The sequence below is a fragment of the Corapipo altera genome, unplaced genomic scaffold (genome assembly GCF_003945725.1).
Source record: "Corapipo altera isolate COAL_440 unplaced genomic scaffold, ASM394572v1 99, whole genome shotgun sequence".
Lineage (NCBI taxonomy): Eukaryota > Metazoa > Chordata > Aves > Passeriformes > Pipridae > Corapipo > Corapipo altera.
In genome coordinates, this window is record NW_020884988.1 from 216,788 (window position 1) to 235,940 (window position 19,153).

The 19,153-nt window shown below is 38.9% G+C and overlaps 1 protein-coding gene across 1 annotated transcript in view; it reads right to left on the reverse strand.

Moving 5' to 3' along the window:
- The window catches only part of SLC6A2 (solute carrier family 6 member 2), a 63,019-nt gene that overhangs the window by 37,035 nt on the left and 6,831 nt on the right, over nt 1-19,153 (reverse strand). Inside the window, exons 2-3 of the mRNA XM_027666253.1 lie at nt 4,671-4,802; nt 645-882 (exon numbers count right to left, since the gene is read on the reverse strand). Coding sequence (XP_027522054.1) covers nt 645-882; nt 4,671-4,802 — 370 coding nt within the window. The remainder of the gene's footprint in view (nt 1-644; nt 883-4,670; nt 4,803-19,153) is intronic.

Genomic DNA, 19,153 nt, shown 5'->3' on the forward strand with positions numbered 1-19,153 from the left:
CAATTAGTCTGATGCTCATCCCCCTTTCGTTCTCCTAATCAAATCCCATTTTCCCCTAGAGGTCCATAATGTAAATAGTTATACACAGATTGATATATTTATTTTCTAGTTCAGTTGTTAATTTATATACCTTTTTGGGGTTGATTCAAACTGCTTGATTTGAGTGTGCCTTTGTCTGTTTTGACTCATGTTGCCTAATGCTCCCTTGCTTAGGAATCAGTAAAAGCCTGTCTTTCTATAACCTGGCTCCCTCCTCCTGCTCAGTGCATCTTGCTTCATTGAACTATTGAAGCAGTTGAGCAAACAGAGATCTGCTATCTGCTCTGAAATATTTTTTAAGTAGAGAAACAGTCCTTGTGTTTCCTTGCCCTGGCAATGCTAGTGCAAGCAAAAGTGGTACATAGAGAAGATTTGTGTCTTGTCCAACTCCATTGTGCCCAGTAGCAAGTACTGCATTAGTACAGGAGCAACCAAAGCTCACAGAGGCAAGAGAGTCACCCTGGAACACAGATCAACATTACAACTCCATTTTAACCTTACTCTTCGGATGCTCATTCTAGAGGCTAGGTGCTAACTAACCTTCAAGAGGAAACACTCTTAGACATAGAATTTTGAATAAAAAGCAAAGTCAAGTCAACACTTACTCATAAAATTCAGCTGCAGGAGTGAGCTTGTACTTCGAGTATTTAGTACCATTGCCAAGCACTGATGCATTGAAGAGTTTGGGATCTGTACAGTTTGGACTGTTCCAACTGTTGTCACAGTTTGTCCAGGGGAGCTCAAATGTGAATGACGAAAACAGATAATACAGAGACCAAGCTATGATAACGTTGTAGTAGAAACCCACGTAAAGAGCTATGAGTATCACTGCATAGCCTACACCTAAAGACAAAGGAAAACTAGATTATACATCGTGTTTGACATGCAACAGTATATGCAAACACTGTAGTTGTAATCAGTCATATATACACGATTGCAAATTGATTTTAGATCTTCACAACAACAGAAGGCATTTTTGCCATTTACATACACACACGCAGACACAATGTCCCTGACCTTAAAACAAAAAATTACAGCAATGAATTTGGAAAATGACTGGGTTTTATCAAATCCACTTGTTTGCCAGAAAAAGAAATTAAGCAATGTCAAAATTTGCCCTTGTACAACTCCATTGCTGATTTGCTTCCAATGCAGAAGATTGCAAGCCCATGTTAGGAGTGAAACTCACTTTATCTTCATGATGTCAGAGACCTTGGCAACTTCTCTTGGAAAAGTAAAGCTTGATACTTAAATGAAGTTTCCCTATGCCTCATGTTCCCACCCTGAACTAGTTTGGAACAGACACCAATCCCTCTCTTGTTTCTTTCCCATCATTACTCTCCAGTTTGGCTTCTATCAGCATGTAACTGGTCCAAAACACGCATGAAACAGCCTGTGCTATTCCACTGCGGGTCTCCAGGTGGTTTTTGGGCATGCCAATAATCTTGGTGAATATCAAGTTGGGGTTAAACTGTGTATGGACATTCAAACCTTTTTATTATCTCCCTGGGATTACAGAATTCCCAGTGTAAACATTCTCTTTTGATTTTGAACATTTGCTTTGTATTTTTGCGTATTGTGAAGTGTGTTTGGAGGGACCCTTTAGCAAGAAAGGTCCAGAGTGTGCCTGTTCTCCTCCACTGTCCATTGGAAAATTGGACATTTTCCAGTGGTTTGGGAGGAGGCTTTGGTATTAATGTTGGAGCAGAACAGAAGCTGGTTGCAGGGATTGTTCAGGAAGCTTTCTTTACTTTGACTTCAATCATTCTTCCTTTAGTATGTGTGCAGCATTGTTCCTTGAATTTCCCCCCTCCCCCAAGTTGTATGTATTGCATTTAACAGACAGAGACTACAGTTATTTTATACATCACTGTATTGTCATAGCACCCAAGTATAAACCTGTACTTCTAATTTTTTCAGTTTTTTTTTTTGGGAATACTGCATAGGAGGCCTAGCAGTTGGAGATTATTAGGCTTTCATATTTCTTTATAAAATAAGGAAGTAGCACACACTGTGAGTATTAATCCTTGGTTTAAAATTTGCATAAGGAACAGATGCTGACCCTGAAGGAGCTGGCAGTTCAAAGACTGCTGCGTGTACAAAAGTTACTCTTTGCTCTTCAGGAGGCTTTTAATCTGTAGAACAGTTTGCTCTTCCCTAAAACGGGAAAAACTGTGAAAGTAAAGATGAAGCTGTATTTTCAAATCCTTGATGCTTAAATGAATCTAGTATAGGAACACTCTAGTGATATATTATGATCCATATAATGGAGAGGAGGGGGGAATCACCCAAGGGGATAATTCTTAAGTATTAAGGTGAATGTTAAAATACAAATAATACAAAAAATATGACTATTATGAATAACATATCTTGAGCTGAAATTGGATGATTGCTGTTTAAAAAAAGTGTTCCTGACATTCCTCCAGTTCAGAAGGGCAATGAGAGATGTTTAATATCAAGATTAAAAATTACTGGATCAAATGTGTTCTAAATGGCACTTCCCTGAAATCTTGAGAGTGTTCAGGAATGAATGTGCTGTCCTGTTTCTAGGTTTTCTTAAAAGTAATGCTGCTCCACCCACAGTCTAAAATAAACCCTGGAAAAATGCAGAGATGAAAACAGACTGTGTTACAAAGGTTACAGGATATATTTTTAATTATATGTGTTATGATAGCATCTCATTAGAAGTCTTTAGAGTTCATAGCAATAATATTCATAGCTAAAATTAGTACTATAGTGCTGTTCATTTAGAAAAGCTGTTATAAATTTGTGTAGACTGTGTACTTTTCCTTTGAGTGAGAGATTTGAGTTATCACAGAAACAACTCTAAAACATTAGCAGTAAAATGTGCTTGTGTGCTATCAGAAGTTTTAGTTAAAACTTTAAATGTACTGACTTTATACTGAGGTGCAGATACAACTCAATGCTTACTATTTTTGAGAATCAAATAACTTATGCTATTCTATATCCTTGTAATAAGAACCCTTAAAAATGAACAGCAATGTATGTTTAGTCCACCCTGAAAATGTCAGCTTAAAAACACGGATGGAATGTCAACAAGACTATACATGAAATAAGTTCTATTTTCTTTTCTCATAATCTTTTCAGTCCTGAAGTCAACACATAGAATACCTCTGAGCACAGTGGTATTTGGCTCAAACACTTTGAGATCCTGAAGGTCTCATTTTTGCAGTTCAGTCTTCAAAATCCTCATTGTCATACAAAGGTATTAACTGACACCAACAGGAATTTTGATTGTTCAAGGCTCTTCAGGTTCCTGGATGCTGGGATGAGTTTTTTTCTCCCATGATGGTATTATATAAGGGCTAGGTAAATCTACATGAATTAATTTAAAAATTTTGGGGCACCTATTTTATTAGCTCGCTAATTTATTTTTTGTTTTATCTCTGATTTTGCTGTGTGTTTTGAGTTTGTCTGGTAAGAAAGAAAACCTTCACTTTTCCTATTCTGTGACACTAGATTGCTTGAAGAGGAAAGCTGTATTTTGAGAAAGAAGACTAACATTTACTCAGTGTAACCTATATCCAAGCAGCGGATCCATCAAGTTTGGATTGCTATTGTTAAGCTTCTCAGCTTTTGTCAGTCACAGGAGGGACATGATCAGAATTTTAAGGTTCTAAGATCAGCTGAGCTTAACTGGTTTCATTTCAGGTAGCTCTGTGTTGAAAAGGCTTTTGTATAAAATTTTAGATATAATCTGGTATAGATATAAGGAAACTTACTTTTTTTTTTTTGCTGGTAAGCAATGGTTAAGAAAATTCTTGAGGCTCCTTAACAAGCACTTGTTTTGTGTACAGAACACCTATGGCTTCTTTCACACAGGGAGATCCCTTTATCCCTGATCAATGCCAAACACCCTGATCAGCATCCAAACACCTAACTTGACTATTTTTAACTTGCAGAATGATTTTAACTCAGTGCACAAACAACTCGCCACAACCTTTTATTCAGCAACGCTGGAGAGTTAATCCTAGTGGAAAACACTCAATAGTAATGTTCAGATTTTACTAAGTGCTTTTCATTGCTAGATTTGAAAACCACTTAGCAATGACTCTGACAGACTTCGTTCCCATTTCATAGGCAGGAAAACTGAGACACAGAGATACCACAGAGAACTCGTGTGATGTTACAAATCTAGTGGCTGAACTACAGGCTGCATATTTTAGTGTTGTAGCCTCTGTGGTGTGCTGACTTCTGCAGAGAATTCTCCATGATCCCTGATTGGAGTGGTGGTTATCTTAGTCAATGGGGAAGACAGGGCTGAACTGACTCCAATGGGATTCGGTATTTCCAATGTCTGCATTGCCAAACCCCTCCCTCCACCTAGAGATCTTCAGTTCCTCCCACTCCCCAGTGTGCAGGGGAAAGGGAGGACAGGGCTGAACTGCTCCTGCTCATGGCTCTCTGTTGCACTCGGCCAGGTATCACCCTGAACATGATTTCTGTGGCTTTTCCCATTTTGTGCTTCATCTGTAATAGCAAAAAGACTTCTAACTTCATGGACTGGGGAAGGGTCACCAAGTACCATGTTGTCTGTGAAAGCTGAGAGACCTTTACTTTGTTTGTGAACTCAGGTGTGTGGCACCCTCACAGTGCTGAGGGACACTTACCTTTGAAGACTGGACAGATTTTCCAGACAGTGGCAGCCCCTTCTCGGTTATATTGTCCCAGTGCTAATTCCATATAGAACAGGGGCATTCCCGCAATGATTAAGAAGAGGATATAGGGAATAAGAAAAGCACCTGGAAAGACATTAAGTAGACACTGTAGTCTTTGTATTGATTACATTTTGCTTTCTCTGCTGCTTACATTTACTGGCTAAAGACAAAGCCATTGCCTTCGGGAAGTAGAAAGCAAATATCAGGAAGGAAGAACTCACATTTTCTTGTCCCTTTCCTGTATTTTTTTTAAGGTCTCAGAGACAGAACCCCTAAAAGAAGCTGCAAGCCAAAGCTCCTATTTCCCCCTAATGTTTCCCCTCTGCTTTTTGTTTTCAAAGGGAAAAAAAGTGTCCCTGAGAACTAGTTCCTAACAGAAGAAAAAATGATGCTGAACACACTTGCACAGCTTAAAGGGAAAGGGATCATGAAAAATTTTGTTAAGTTTTTTTAGTGCAGTAAAAAAAGTTCAAAAGGGGGTATGGAGCCAGCAACAGAGGAGAAAAATGTGAGTTCTTGCAAGTGCAGCTTAAAGCATACTGTGTGAGGTGTCTGCAGGAATCTCCAGCTTTAAAATTAATCATATGGAATTTGGGCTTCCATGGCACATTTTGGTTTTTGCTGTAATAAATTCCCTTATTCTTATGAAATGGGTTAGACAACCCTCCCGTTCCAAATGGCTCATGGTCATTAATGTGGAGGATGTACTGGGTTCCCCTGGTAGGCCCAAGCACAGCATCCTTATATTGCAGCAGGACAGCGCCAGGGCTGCTTGCACCTTCCTGGAACACATCACTTCGCTGGGCTGAGGGTTCTCCTGTGAGTTTGGACTGTCACCAAAAAACTGTCATCTCTGGAAAAATCAATGCTACTGTAGCATAAAACATATTGTCACCTGAAATGCAAAAGCATCATCTAATATAGAAACCATCTGAAAACTTCTTGACTATTTTATATGATCCAGGTCACAGAAAGATTTCCCCAGCACATGGCTACATGTGATATTTTAAAACAATTATAGCTGGTGTCACGTTTAATAACTGGGTGCTCTGTCAGTTCTCTGTTTTGTGGGACCTGCAAAGTGTAGCTTTTATTTTATTGCATAGCTTACTTGGTCAAGAACAGTTTAATTAATGTAAAATTTTCCTCTATTAGAACATTAAAAAACATTAAAACCATTATTTGCTGACAGAATAATTACTTGTCCTGAATAACTGACTGCTGTCCTTAGGAGTTATGTATGAGAAGGAAAACACATAGTGAAAATCATGGTTCAATTTTTCAGCAAAAGAAAAAATAACCCAGCAGCTTGTCTGCTTTTCCCCATAGCAAGTGGTAGAAACTCTTGCAAACCTTTAAAAACTGTTGTGCTGGTCTAGTAATTTGAAAACTTCCTTTGCAAAAGGAAGTAAGCTTTCATTGCTCCTAAATTTATAAACTTAGAGAAGGTAAAAAAGCTGAAAGCATCACTGCAGCTTTCTGAAACACATGAGTAAGCATAATGAATTGCATATTTTAAAAGTATTTCTGAAACTATTGCTGTGCTTTTAAAAGTCTGAATAGTTGTTCCTTTACCTTTCGTGTTTGCTTCTCACAGATATTACTGGTGTAAGCTGCCTAACATGAATGTTCAGAAAGGGAATTTTGAGTATATCCTGGAGAATAAGAGTGGAAAAACAAACTGCTCTCTTAGTCATACCACCAATCTACTTCTAAAAGTAATGTGCTGTAACATAATGGTAAGGACAATGTATTCAGCATTCAGTCATAAGTTTAGTCATTTGAAAGTTAAAATCTTGCAATGGAACAGAGACAAGGTATATCAATAGAAAGAAAGAATAGCTTAAAGCTTTGAGAATGTGTGCTAAAATTGAAATATATTGGTTGTACCCCTTTGGGGGCAAGATTCTTCCTATTCATGATGTTTGTACAGAGTATAATACAAATGCAGCCTGCATTTGCATAAGCTACTACAGTAGCAGCAATACACGTTTTAATAATATTTTAGTGTTGTTTGTAAGCTGCTTTCTATGATTGTCATGTTGAACTGTTGTATGTTTGAATATTGTACAGAAAAAACATTTGTATTCAATGGACACCTGATACCCTGCAGTTCTGAGCTCTGTATGTTTCAGTGTTGAAACACACTCAGCAAAATGAGTCTGGGATGCTACATATTGCTTTCCCTATATCTAGAATCTGGAAAAAACTATTTTAGGTGCTTTTACTGTCAGATTTCCTGTAAGTGAGCCTTTGAAGTGCCATCCTTGTCTTCCTTCGACAGTGCCACAGTGTGAGGAGCTGACTCACAAACTCAGATTGTATTTGGGAGGTATGGAGTTTGCACTGAGTGTTGTTTGATTAATGTCATGAGACTGTGGAAAACACGATGCCTATTCAGGGACATCTGTAATTGAGAAGATTAATCCAGGAGATGCGTAGTGGACATACCTATTAAATGCTAGTTTAAAATACGTGGTTTTTAAGTATGACTAATAGCAAGATGAACTGTGAAGTGTACTGTACTTAGGCATACTTGCTCAAGCGTCATCTATTTGGCTGCGAGTCATTCCAGGCTTTAGTTAAAGGAGTATTCTTTCTTTTTTTTTAACTTCCCCCGCCCTGCCCCCGCAAGGGATTAATAAGGTGTGGTGTAATTTTCATCAAAGAGCACTTATACAGTATGGCAGGGTTTCATAGCTGGGTTACTTTTCAGGTACTAAATGATTGAAGTATTTTGAAATTGAGGTAAATACCAAAGTAAGGGTGCTTAGTCACATTAGTTTGACTTAATGTTTTGGAGCCTTCTGGAAACTTCTTGTTTAGCAGCTTCTGATTAGGTAAAAAATACAAAAAACCCCAGGTATTTTTGTAAGTATCTTTATATTTGCTCTTGTCTTCCTTGCCAATATCCAGAATCAAATTTCATGGTGTTCACTCGACCCTTTCCGAGATTATGGCCCCTTCAAAGAAAAATAAATGATGGTCAAAGTATCATTCAAATTTCCACAAAATAGAATGGTCTGCCAGTGCTTGTAAGCAGCATCTGTGTGAGAGCTGTCACTCTGTGACTGCACAGGGGCTCCATCCTAGGGCTGCTTTGGTACAGTGTCTTGTGAACAAAAGGTGTTTTTTGGAAGGAGACTTCCCCTCCTGGAGGTGTGAACATCTTGTGGACCAGGGAGGAGCCAAACCAGCACCCTGGGAGGGGGGGGGCTCTTGCTTTAGGTCCACTCATGTGAATTTGAGCATCATACCAGACTTCTCTGCAGGAGCAACCCTGCTGTTAATGCCTACCCTGTCTATGAAGGCAAAACGTTAGGAAGGGAGACGTGATGTCAGCTGTGTCACTCCTGCCTGTGCCACCAGCCACAGAGACTGCTGTGCTTTAACTGCATGAACCCAAAGTCAGATTTGTATAGGCCAGACAGCTGAACTCTTGGGAAGCACAGTTTGGCTAAGACATCAGACTAGCTTGCCAAGATCTACCTACCTCAGAGAGCTGAGGGAACGCAATCTGTGGGATTGCTGCTTTGGCAGTAACACGCTGATAGCACTCCAGGGGATTCCACTCCCCCACGGTGTGATGGGTTGGGGCTGAGCACACAGCTGCATCTCACCAGGCAACACTAGTTTCAGCAATCCCTAATGGTCCCTAATTTCCTTTTACGACTAAAAATCTGAAGTAATTAACATCTGTATTACAGCCCTGGCACAAGGGCCATACTTGACTTGCTGCTAAGTCACAAGCATCTCAAAAGACTGTGGTGATCTGCTAAGTTTCTCTGTTAACAGATTTCACAAGATCCATATATGTCCCTTTAAAGTACCAGTGTAAACATGGAGCTAAGACAGCCTTGTGTCTTATGCAAAACTAGGTTAGGTCAAGCCCTCAGCTTCTACAAGAACCATCTGTGTGAAACTTCAAGTGGAAACTTAGACAGAATTTTTTTAAAAAACTATTGCATTTAATTAATGTAGGACAAAATACAAGACAGGCTTTGCATTCCTGTGTTCAGTGCCAAAACAACTTCTTAATTGTGGTATACCAGAATCCACATGGAGTGTTTCCTCTCTTTGTACCTCAGCATTCCCAGCATTCTAAGGGGTGAGAAAGAAAAGCTCAAAATGTTCCTCTCAGTCCTACTAGGAGGTCTCATCTCACTTTTAAATACCAAAAAGAAAGAAGCATTAATTTACTAATGGTTTAAAAAAAGATCATTTAAACAGCTGTGGTTATCCTAAAAGGATTTTTGATGCACAGACAAGAAGTAGGCCAGGACAAGGGTAGTTGAAACAACTTTGAACTTTTTGTGCTCATTAGCCTTCTGCATTTGTTACCATGGTTATTTTTGGTCAAAATGTTATACTGGCAGGGTTGTCTGCTAAAACAACAAACTTGGAGCAAATATTGCAGTATATTTTCCAAAAGGAGAGTTTCCAGCATTTGTGCAGGAAAAATCTAAAAACGGAGCTCTCCCAATTGGTGAATTGAAATACAAGCTAATATCTCTATCTGATCAATAGTGATCAACAGTGCTCCTTGGTTTGGTTTTTTTATTCATACAGAATAAATAGTACTTCAAACAATATCAACAAACAGTTGATAGAATACGTAGTAGTACATCGATAGCAGTTTGTTTGCTTGGACAACAAGGAAAATGGGTGGAAACTGTAATCTGTGCAGAGTCTTGTGAATGAAAAACCAAGTCCCTGAAGCAGAGATCTTGAAATTGAGATTGTACAAGACCCCCATGGGTAGAAAACTAGGTAATTAGAAAGGAAGGCCTTTCTTAGCACATGAACGTTATTGTGGCTCTTCAGCAGACAGGCCACCAAGCTTGCACAGCCCCCAAGGGCACCTCTGAGCCTGCTGCTGATGCCTGGGAAGAAGGGGTGAAACGTCTTTAAGACCTTACTGAGCTGAGGTTAAAAGCAGTAAGAGTTTGTGTGGCACAGCAAAGAGAAGACAGAGATACATGATGTGTAACCCCAGGTCAAAGACAAGATGATGATGTTAACAGCAGCTCTATGATGCTGTTGAGCCCAGCCAGCAATAGATTATAGTTGTCAAAAATAACATTTTTCTGCAAAACAGATTGCATGACATACTATAAAAATTTCAGCAGCACTTTACACACATAAAATTCTCCAAGTATACAATAAAATCTTCCAAGTATGCAACCTTTTTTCATGGAAAGTATTTCTGAATCATAAAACCAGTGGAGCTATACCATAGTGAGTGGCATGTTTCTTTTGAAGCCTTTATATTTAGCTACTCCCTCCAACAAATTGCTGCTAGATTTGAACCTATTTATATTACTACTCTCAACTTGGGCTCAGAGCCTTCAGTTTTTTTCAGAATTGCAATTTTAACAGCGTTCCTTTCACTCAAAAGAAAGTGAAAACAAATAGTTTCCAGAAATGGTTCAGTGCTGTTGGCTGAGGCCAAGTGAAGCCTGCATTTTTTGTCTTGAGCCATTAACCTGCTACTGCCTCAAAATCACTTGAAGTGACTTGAAGCTCAGTGTATTTACAAGCTGGTCACTGGGTAGTAACAGAAAGGGTTACACAAGCCCTCCCCATGGAAAACCAGTCATCTCTTTGGCTTTTGTTACAAAAGTCATGAGCTCAAGAAACCCATTAGTAGCTATTCTGAACAAATTAATGAGAGTTAAATATACCCAGCCACTCAGAGCAGCATGATTCATTCATAAATAACACCCAAGTCATTGGCCAAGGTCCTATTTATGTAAATTAATGAAATGATCACATTTACAACAGTGTGTAGCTTAAAGATAACTGCAGGCACCTACAAGAACAGAACCCTGGCCTGTGTTGTTTGATAGGAAACTAAAGAATAAATAAAGAGACATGGTAGGTTTGAGAGAATCTAAGTCGGGTTGATCCCAGGTGGACAGTGTGGCAGTGAGAGCCCTGGAGCTTTGGAGGGGGTTCCTGCTGCTGACCTTCACAACAACATTCTTGCTGCAGCTAGCTTAGGAAAAGAATAATTCCCATCACCTACCATGACTGTGACCATAGGAAGTCCAAAAATTTGCTTTCCAGGTTGCAGTGACAGCTTTTGTTTTAAAATCCTGCCTTTATAGCAGAGATACTATTGGAGCAGGCCCCTTTGTTTGTAAGTAAATGAGCTTTACCTGTAGCTTGGTAAGTAAATAACTTGGAGTTTGTAACAATGTGACTGCCTAGCTACTAATATTCCTGCCCAAATCCATCTTCTTGATTTTGTGCCCTTTTCTTTTTAAACTGGTTTAAACCTGGCTGGTTTAAACAAGAAATGGGAAAGTAAGTGAGCTGGACTGTGGAGTCAGCTTGTAGGCTACTTTGTTATTTATGACATCCCTATTGCTAATATTCAATAGGACAGGGGTTATAGGAGTGGTGGCATTCTTTCCTGGAACAGATAACACTGTTGGGAACTAAACAGCAAACTTTCTAGTTAACAAGCTTTTCAGAAGGTCCCAGCCAGAGGAGATGAGTAGCACTGGACTGCTGGGTCAGTGTGCAGGTGCCTTGCTGGAGAATGTTGCTGCTTCACAATACACATGACTGACTGGAAGCTTAAGAGACGTTAAATTAAGAGGAAATAATACTATTCTATCATTTCATTAATAGGAATGCTCTATTTGTGGCCTCTTTTTTTTTTTCCAATCTTGCAATTTTTAGGGGTGACACAAGGATATATTCACCTGCAATTGCATATCAACAAAACCACCCATGTAAGGTGTAGGCTGTACTTCAAATGTACAAAAAGCAAGTGTCTGTCAAAATGTACCCTGATTTATTGGTGGTAGAACATCCATGGCTAAAAATATTTTTCAATGAAGACATCAGAAGGTATTTTCTGTGAGTTTGTGGATCAAGATAAGCAGGTTCTTCTGCATTCCAGCACCAGATACATAACACAACCTCATGTGATAAATTTTCCTTAAATTGTATGTACTGAAAAGATAGTTTTCTGTGATATATAGAATATAGTCATGTGCATGAAACAAAATATTACTTTATCTGCTTTAGCTGCCTCTTAAATGTAGGGAAGTCCTTGCCAGGTGCCAGGGAGATTTGGCAACTACAGTTTTACTTTGGTTCAGATACAGATTGTTAGTCATAGTTTTCTATCTCTTAGAGAACTTGTATGTTCATTTGTGCATTTGGTTTTTTTTCCCTCAGTCAGCTGTAAACTAAAATGAATGCTTTCAAAATTCATGGATCAATCTGATTTTGATGCCAGAATGGCTTGTTAGATACTTTGATGTAATTTCCTAATTTTCTAATATACACCAGGGTTTCAGACAGAAAAAAATACAAACCTGACTTGAAGATACAAGACAAATCCTTTAGTTTTATTTTTTTAAATTTTGTTTCATAGGTTAACGACTTTGCTGCTATAAAACATAATTTAAAAATTTCATTATTTCTAATTTGAAGATATATGACATTTGATTTGTGGCAGTGATTTCCCTGATGAATTAGAATACCCTGAAATACTTTCTATTTCCCTCCTGAGAAGATGCTTAAGTGCTGTAATCACGTGTTTCAGCCTTTTTTTTAGAATCTGTAAAGACTAAGTGAACTAAACTAATTAATTACATTGTAATAGTGATACCCGCTTTTCTGTCTGAAATTGCCACCTTGCAGGCAGTTCTTGGTGCAGCAGGTTCATGTGTTAGCAGGTCAAAGAGCTATGTAGGCACTTTTGGTACTTATGTTAAGTTATGGTATCCACTTTCTGAGCTGCCCACTTGATGCTTTAGGAATGCTAAGTTTATATCCCTGAGATGTTCCTCCATCTTATTAGAAAAGAGCCTGGGATGAATCCTCTGGATTTCAGCTGCTCATTTAGGCCAGTATTAGTCCTTGCTTTGGTCTTTCTACTCTAACATTCTCAGGATTGCCCTTGTGGGAGCTGCTCGCTGTCCTGTGTGCGTTGTACAGGTTGTACAGGGGGGATTCACCTCCCAGTTATGTCCCTTGTGTTGGGTGCCTAATTCGAGGGGATGTGACAGCCCTGGCAGAGCTAATCAGAGCCACAGGAGTAGCTCATGGACACAGCAAGGCAAGGGGTGTGAAATGTGCTTTGTTCCGTACACGTAACAGGGCAATTCCTGGTTCACAACACAACCTCAGATGGAGGGTGTTTCTCTTAAATGCTGCTTTTAATTTGCAGGTTGTCAAAGTAAAAAACAGCCCCCAAGCTAAGCACCCTCTGGGGAGGATACAGTACCCATTTTAGGCAGTATGAGATTCATAACCATGCCAGGGTAAAACAAAGTGCCCAAGACATCTTAAATCAGCTCTAGACAAGTGCCAAGCAGCTTTCAAGAGGATTAATGTGCAAACCAATAGGAGGTAAATGCCTTGAAATTCTGCTAGAGAAGAATCAAGCATAATAATCTGTGGTACACTTAAAACTTCTCTTACCATTTAGTGATTAATCCAATTCTAAATTGTAACTTCAATTTTTGGACTCAATGGCTAAAGCAAAACATTCCTTTTCCTTCCAGGCTTTATTAGAGATTTATTTGTAATGGTGTAATACTTTCTGTACTATCACAAAAAGGCAAAATCTTGTATTCTTATTAGAGATTATAGTTGCTGTTGGGTTGTGCTAATATTTTGGAAGGGCTGGGCAAGGGTAGCTTCCAGATGGCTGTGGTTTCTTTACTTTGTACCTTTCTATTAGCACTGAACACAAGAATTTCACGAAAATTGTCACAGGAGTCCAGGATTCTTCATAGAAAACGTTTCCATTTGGAAAAAGTCTGTATTTGGCATAGGGTAGTGCTGATAATACTCTGTGTGCCCTGTAGAGCCATCAGGTGGGGTCTCTGAGAATTTGGGCATTGTGAGCACAAAGTAAAACTTCTCAGTTGCATCCCTGTAGCAGGAGGATTATAAGAACTATTTCTCTTGATATTCTTTTGCTAGAAAGGGTAAAATGAGTCTGTTCTGGACCAGTATGAAACCACAACAGTGCTGCATCAACCTACCTGTACTGGCTAGCAACACCCTTCCTTCATTTTCTGTCCTCCAACTGCTCTTCCTCTTCTGTGAGAATTAATCAGACAAGAGTTTTTATTTAAGTCTGAAACTTGAGCTCTGTGTTTGCTCTTAGAGGGTTATTTTCTTAATAGGCTTCAAGCAACGAAATAAATTTTCCCCTCAGTCCAAGCTGTCCAGTACATGCTTTATCACTGCCATTCTGCACAGGGCCTCCTAGCTTGAAATGCCATGGAAGAATGTGAAAATGACCTCAGGGCCCATCACAACTCACTGCCAAGATGAAGCAGAGCTATTAACAATTTGAAGCAAAATCCTTCTTGTTTCATCCCCGTGCAAGCTTTTGCTAGGGCAGATTCCTGGGCAACTTTGTTCACTGATTACTCAGACCTTATGATAAATCAGTGTGGCTGAGCTTGGTGTTTGCAACTTGTCACACCGTAATATTTTTTTGTATTTCTAAACAGCTTTAAACACATAATACATCATGTCTGTAAAACAGTATTTAGAAAGAAAAATGTAGGTGATCTTGAAGATCTCCAAATCTCTTACTTCAAAGTTAGAGACAGTGACTTTGTCATCAGCCTCCGTACGAGACCATGAAGGATTAACTGGCTGTTTAGGAATAGCCTGGTAACTGTTTTCTGTCTTTCTTTTAAGGTAGAGTCAAGAAAGAGTAACTGATGCCAGCTGTACTCCTACAACCACCAATTTCAAAAGTTCAAAACCTGTGAAGCAGGCCCCAGAATACTTTAAAATGTATGATCTTCTAGTCCAATCCTTTTATTTACCTGCTGGCTTTTAGTCTTGAATTTACTTTGTGTTTTCCCAGGTTTTCTCTTTACTCTTGAAAGCTAGAAAGAGTCTTGCCTAATCATTTGTCCCTATGAAACGATGAGAGTAGAAGGCACTTCTTAAAATAGTACTTTCTTTTATTGCTTGAGCCCGACATAGGAGAATGCTGAGGTCACAGTCTAACTCTCACAGAGTAAATCCATTTTGTGTAATAATGACCATCATCTATGTAATCCTGACAGTTTGCTTATTAGGGAAAGTACGGAGCTATTGTACTGAGTTATTCCTCAGTGGAAGTCTTCTATATCAGTTTAGTCTGAACAGTTTTTTTTTTACTTTACTCTGTTTTTCTTCTCACATAATTCTTAGTCTGGAAATTCTGTCTACTTAGGAGTCCTTAAAAGAGAGACGTCTGTTATTTGGGTTTAAATCCTGGCTCTGGTGACGTCAATGGAAAAAAATCACCCATTGACTTCAGCTGGGTCAGGATTTCTCCCATGTGGTTTACAAATCTATTGATTTTAACTAAGGCTGTAGAGCCATGCATAAATGAGAAACAAACTGCAGACAAGGAGCAAATGATCAAACTCTTCCCCAAAATAAAGTCCTGGACTGTCTTTGATCTCACCAACACCAGCCTCATAATCTCATTGACACATCTGCATTTCTCTTTAGAAAGGAGACAAAGCACAGTACAAGCTATTCTTTAGTTTTGTAGAAAGAAGATGCCTGTGTACAGCTGTAATCACCCCTCAGCTGAGGACATGAGCTCTTGAGCCTTCTTCTAGCATCAGTCTTACTGGCCACCAGTAGACAGACACAGTCCTGCATGCTGATGAACAGTCCCATAGCAAAGATATTTTTGAGTAGCTTCTAAGCTGTGAACTTGATGTTTTGGTAACATTTGGCATTGAACTTTCTAATATCATAGTAAGCACAATATACTTAATTGTGAAATTATTGTATTGTGAAATAATGATGCCTCTGCCAAGAAGAGAAGATGCTGAGACCTGCTGGAAATGATACCACCTGTATCATTCCTTGGGGGTAATAGAATATATTGCCATTTTAATGTTGCACTCATTTTAAAAAAGGTGTGCTCAGGGGGTAACACCTTGTTATCAACGGATTGTCTCCTTGCTGTCATTGTGGCCATGCTGATAAGTGAGGTCCTTCGTGTGAATTAGGCACCACTAAAAGCTGCCACTCCTGTAATATCCTATTAGATGAAATGAATCAGGAAATGCAAGAAGGGTCTCTTTGGGAATTATCATTGCTATTAAGGCACAGCTCTGTATTTAAGAGTCATGAGCCACCCTGTCAGGTCCTCCAGAAATTCTTTTTTTTTTTTTTTTCTATAAATGCAGTAGGTTGCTGTGACATTAATTATCAGGTTAGGATCTCCCAAGATCTCTAAGGATCTACTGCTCCACCTTGTGGTCTGAAAAACGTTTTCCGTTATTCTACTCGGTAGAGTGGTGTGCCAGAAAAAGTCCAACCTCTTCCCCTTTTTTTTATTTAACTGGAATTTGACTAGAATTAGCATTCTTCTTTTTCCCTGAGATACGGATCTTAAGGGCAAGTAACTAGCTGTCACCTTTGGCATGCTTCAGGATAGACATTGCAGGAGGTCTTTCATTACAGAAGAGAAAGGGAGAAAGAGAAATAAAAGTTAAATCACCAAAGAGTGCTCTACACACTCACATAGTTCAGGAGGTGCAGAATAAATTAAAAATAGCCAGCAAAAAATAAGATGCACAATTCTCAGCTGCTTTTTTCAGTATGTGCATGGGGCCCAAGGAAACGACTTGTTTGGATGGTCAGGGAGGCAGGCAGAGAGGGTGCATTCTTCCATGCTGCCTATGGGCCAGAAAATCAGCTCATTCCCACAGTTCTGCCATCTTCAGTAAAGATGAATTCTGTGCAATTGCCCAGTCACAATCCCTCCTCCATGTCATTGACACAAATGCTGTTCCTCAAACTAGCAAGACATGGCACCCAGTGCTTGGAAATCATGCAATAATTTTCTCCAGCTCTGAAATAAAGGCAATACTCTTCTGCTGTTGAAATCACAACTCCTGTGTCCTTCAAAGGGGTGAGATCAAACCAGTACTGCTTTTCTGATGCTGGGTTTGTTCTAGGGAAGCAGCACTATAACAAAGCACTCCAAGAAAGGCTTTATGCTTGTGTAGTCTAACACCACTGGTCTGGGAATGTTGAATCCTATTTTGGACACTTAAATTAACATATTCTTAGACAATTATAAAAGCCAAACGATAGAAACCAGTTAACACCTACATTAAGAGCACAGCTTCTGCAATCACTTGAGCTTTTGGAAGTGAGTGGTTGTGTTCCTAAAGCCTTAAGGAGTAGGAGAACTAGAAAAATTACCATCTTCTATAAAAAGACTTATTGTATAATAAGGGCAACTTGTCTTACTACATACCAGCAATCAGAACACTCGTCGTAAAAAAACATTTATGGACTGGCAACAGATAACTGCCTGCCCAATCCTGCCTGAGTTTTGTTTAGTAATATGTTATCACGGAACTCCATGCACTGGAAAGTTGGTAGTGTGCTTTGGATGAATGTGAGTGTGAAGAACTATGTGGCTTAGGTAGCCAGACCTCCCTGCTGATACTTTCTGCTTCTGAATGGAAGACCCTGGTTCCCACACTGCTGTATTGTGCTGTCACCTTTGTCATGCTTCAGGAGAGATTGCAAAACTTGTTTAGATATAGAATAGGGGAAAGGAGAAGGAATAAAACAAAGGATAGCTTTGACAAGTAGTTAAGAGGTTCTTTCCTATGGTTTTCTTGAAGAATATGTTGCAAGGCAAGGAACTTAACTGTTTCCCTTCTGTTCCTCCCACCTCCTTTCCCCTTTTTATCGATTAAAGGTTTCAAAACCTTTACAATTAAGTATGTTGAATCTATATAGAAGTTAAGATGCTGAATTATGCTACAGTTATGTCTCCAGAATTTCCATGAGAATGGGGATTTTTCAGCAGTACTGAGGATCCAGGCACTTCTGGTGCTGATTTACTAAAGGACTCAGATATCCATCTTTAGAAAGTCAAATTTTGAGTGTCATGAAGTCTTCCTTTGAAACTATTCAGACTTGGCACCAGTATATCAGATCTGCACAATCAGGATGAAATCTTGCCATCAAAGGTTCAAGACTTAACTTGAAGGCAGAGAGAAGGAAAGGGAAGATAAAGGGATTATAGTTGGAGAAAGGAATTACAGGTTGTCAAGTCATGGGTAATAGCCTACTAACACGAATCCTTTGTCTTCAAATGCCCTGAGGAAGGAAAACTGAAAGTTTATAATCAGTGTGATATTCCTGGATTCTTTACATACTCTTCACTGAAACTGGATTTGGACAGTGGACTTGTCCTGAAAACAACTTGTTTCTTTTACAACTTTAACGATGATGATGATAATAATAATAACAACAACAATAATATTTTTTCTTGTCACATCCCGGAAGAAGCTGAGATTCAGTTGTGAGATTCCAGGGACCTAGATTCTTGGACCTGGATAATCTTCAAGGTCCCTTCCAAGCCAAATCATTCTATGATTCTGTATGTACAGAGAGAATGGAAAGTACTAAGAGCAAGGTAGCAGTGAAAGATCTAGAAATATTTTACAAAAAGACACACCATTCAAATTTGTCTCCCACCTTCTGAATTACAATATTTTAATATAAGTATATCTCCAAGTACAGAATTTATTTTGTTATGGTTTATTATTTTGTAGTACTGCTCAGAGCAGTTAGGTACAACATCATCTAATAACTACATCTAATAATGACAATGCTATGGAGTTTATAGGGCAAATTGATATCAGACAACCATACTACAGTTGTTAACTATTTAATCAATTGGTTAACCTGGGACAAAGGCTTTACAACTGGGAGTTGCTGATTTGCTTGCCATTAGACATAGCAAAACTGAAGGCATGAGCTATTTGATGTTGCTCCTCAGAATTGCTCAAAATTCTTTAAGTCATTCATTTCCATTTTAATTCACAGCAAGAAGTTCAGTAATTTATGGAGTGGTTTTAATCATCATTTCCCTCACAGCATATCTAAACACTCACTAAAGCTGTATGTTCCCTCTGATCTTACGTGTAAATAGTTGTATTAACATTCTGTTTCATATTTCATATTTCTGTTCCAAGTATGAGAAGGAAGTATTGGCCTTGAAATAACATCTTTAGACTGCTGGAGCTGTATTCACATATTCACTAAACTGACAGAGAGATTTGTGGTATTTTGCCAAAAGATGAAAGAGAAATTCTGCCCCAAAACCCTATAGACCATGTCTCAGTCTCTTTAGAGATATTTTGGTTTGTTTAGTAAAGAAGAGCTGTTGGCTGCTACACTCCTAATGCAGCCTTTCTATTTTCCATGCTCCCAGCAAATTTAATAAAGCTTAAGAAGATGTGAGTGAGAAAGCAGACTAGAAGCACATGAAACTTAAGTGCCTGCTATTTTAACTTGAATGAGTATCCAGAACCAGGACCCCTAGCCAAACCGTAAGAAATTCCTGTATTTGTTTTAATAGGAGTTAATGTGAGCATTGAAGGCTTCCTAATGGGACTTTCAAAATT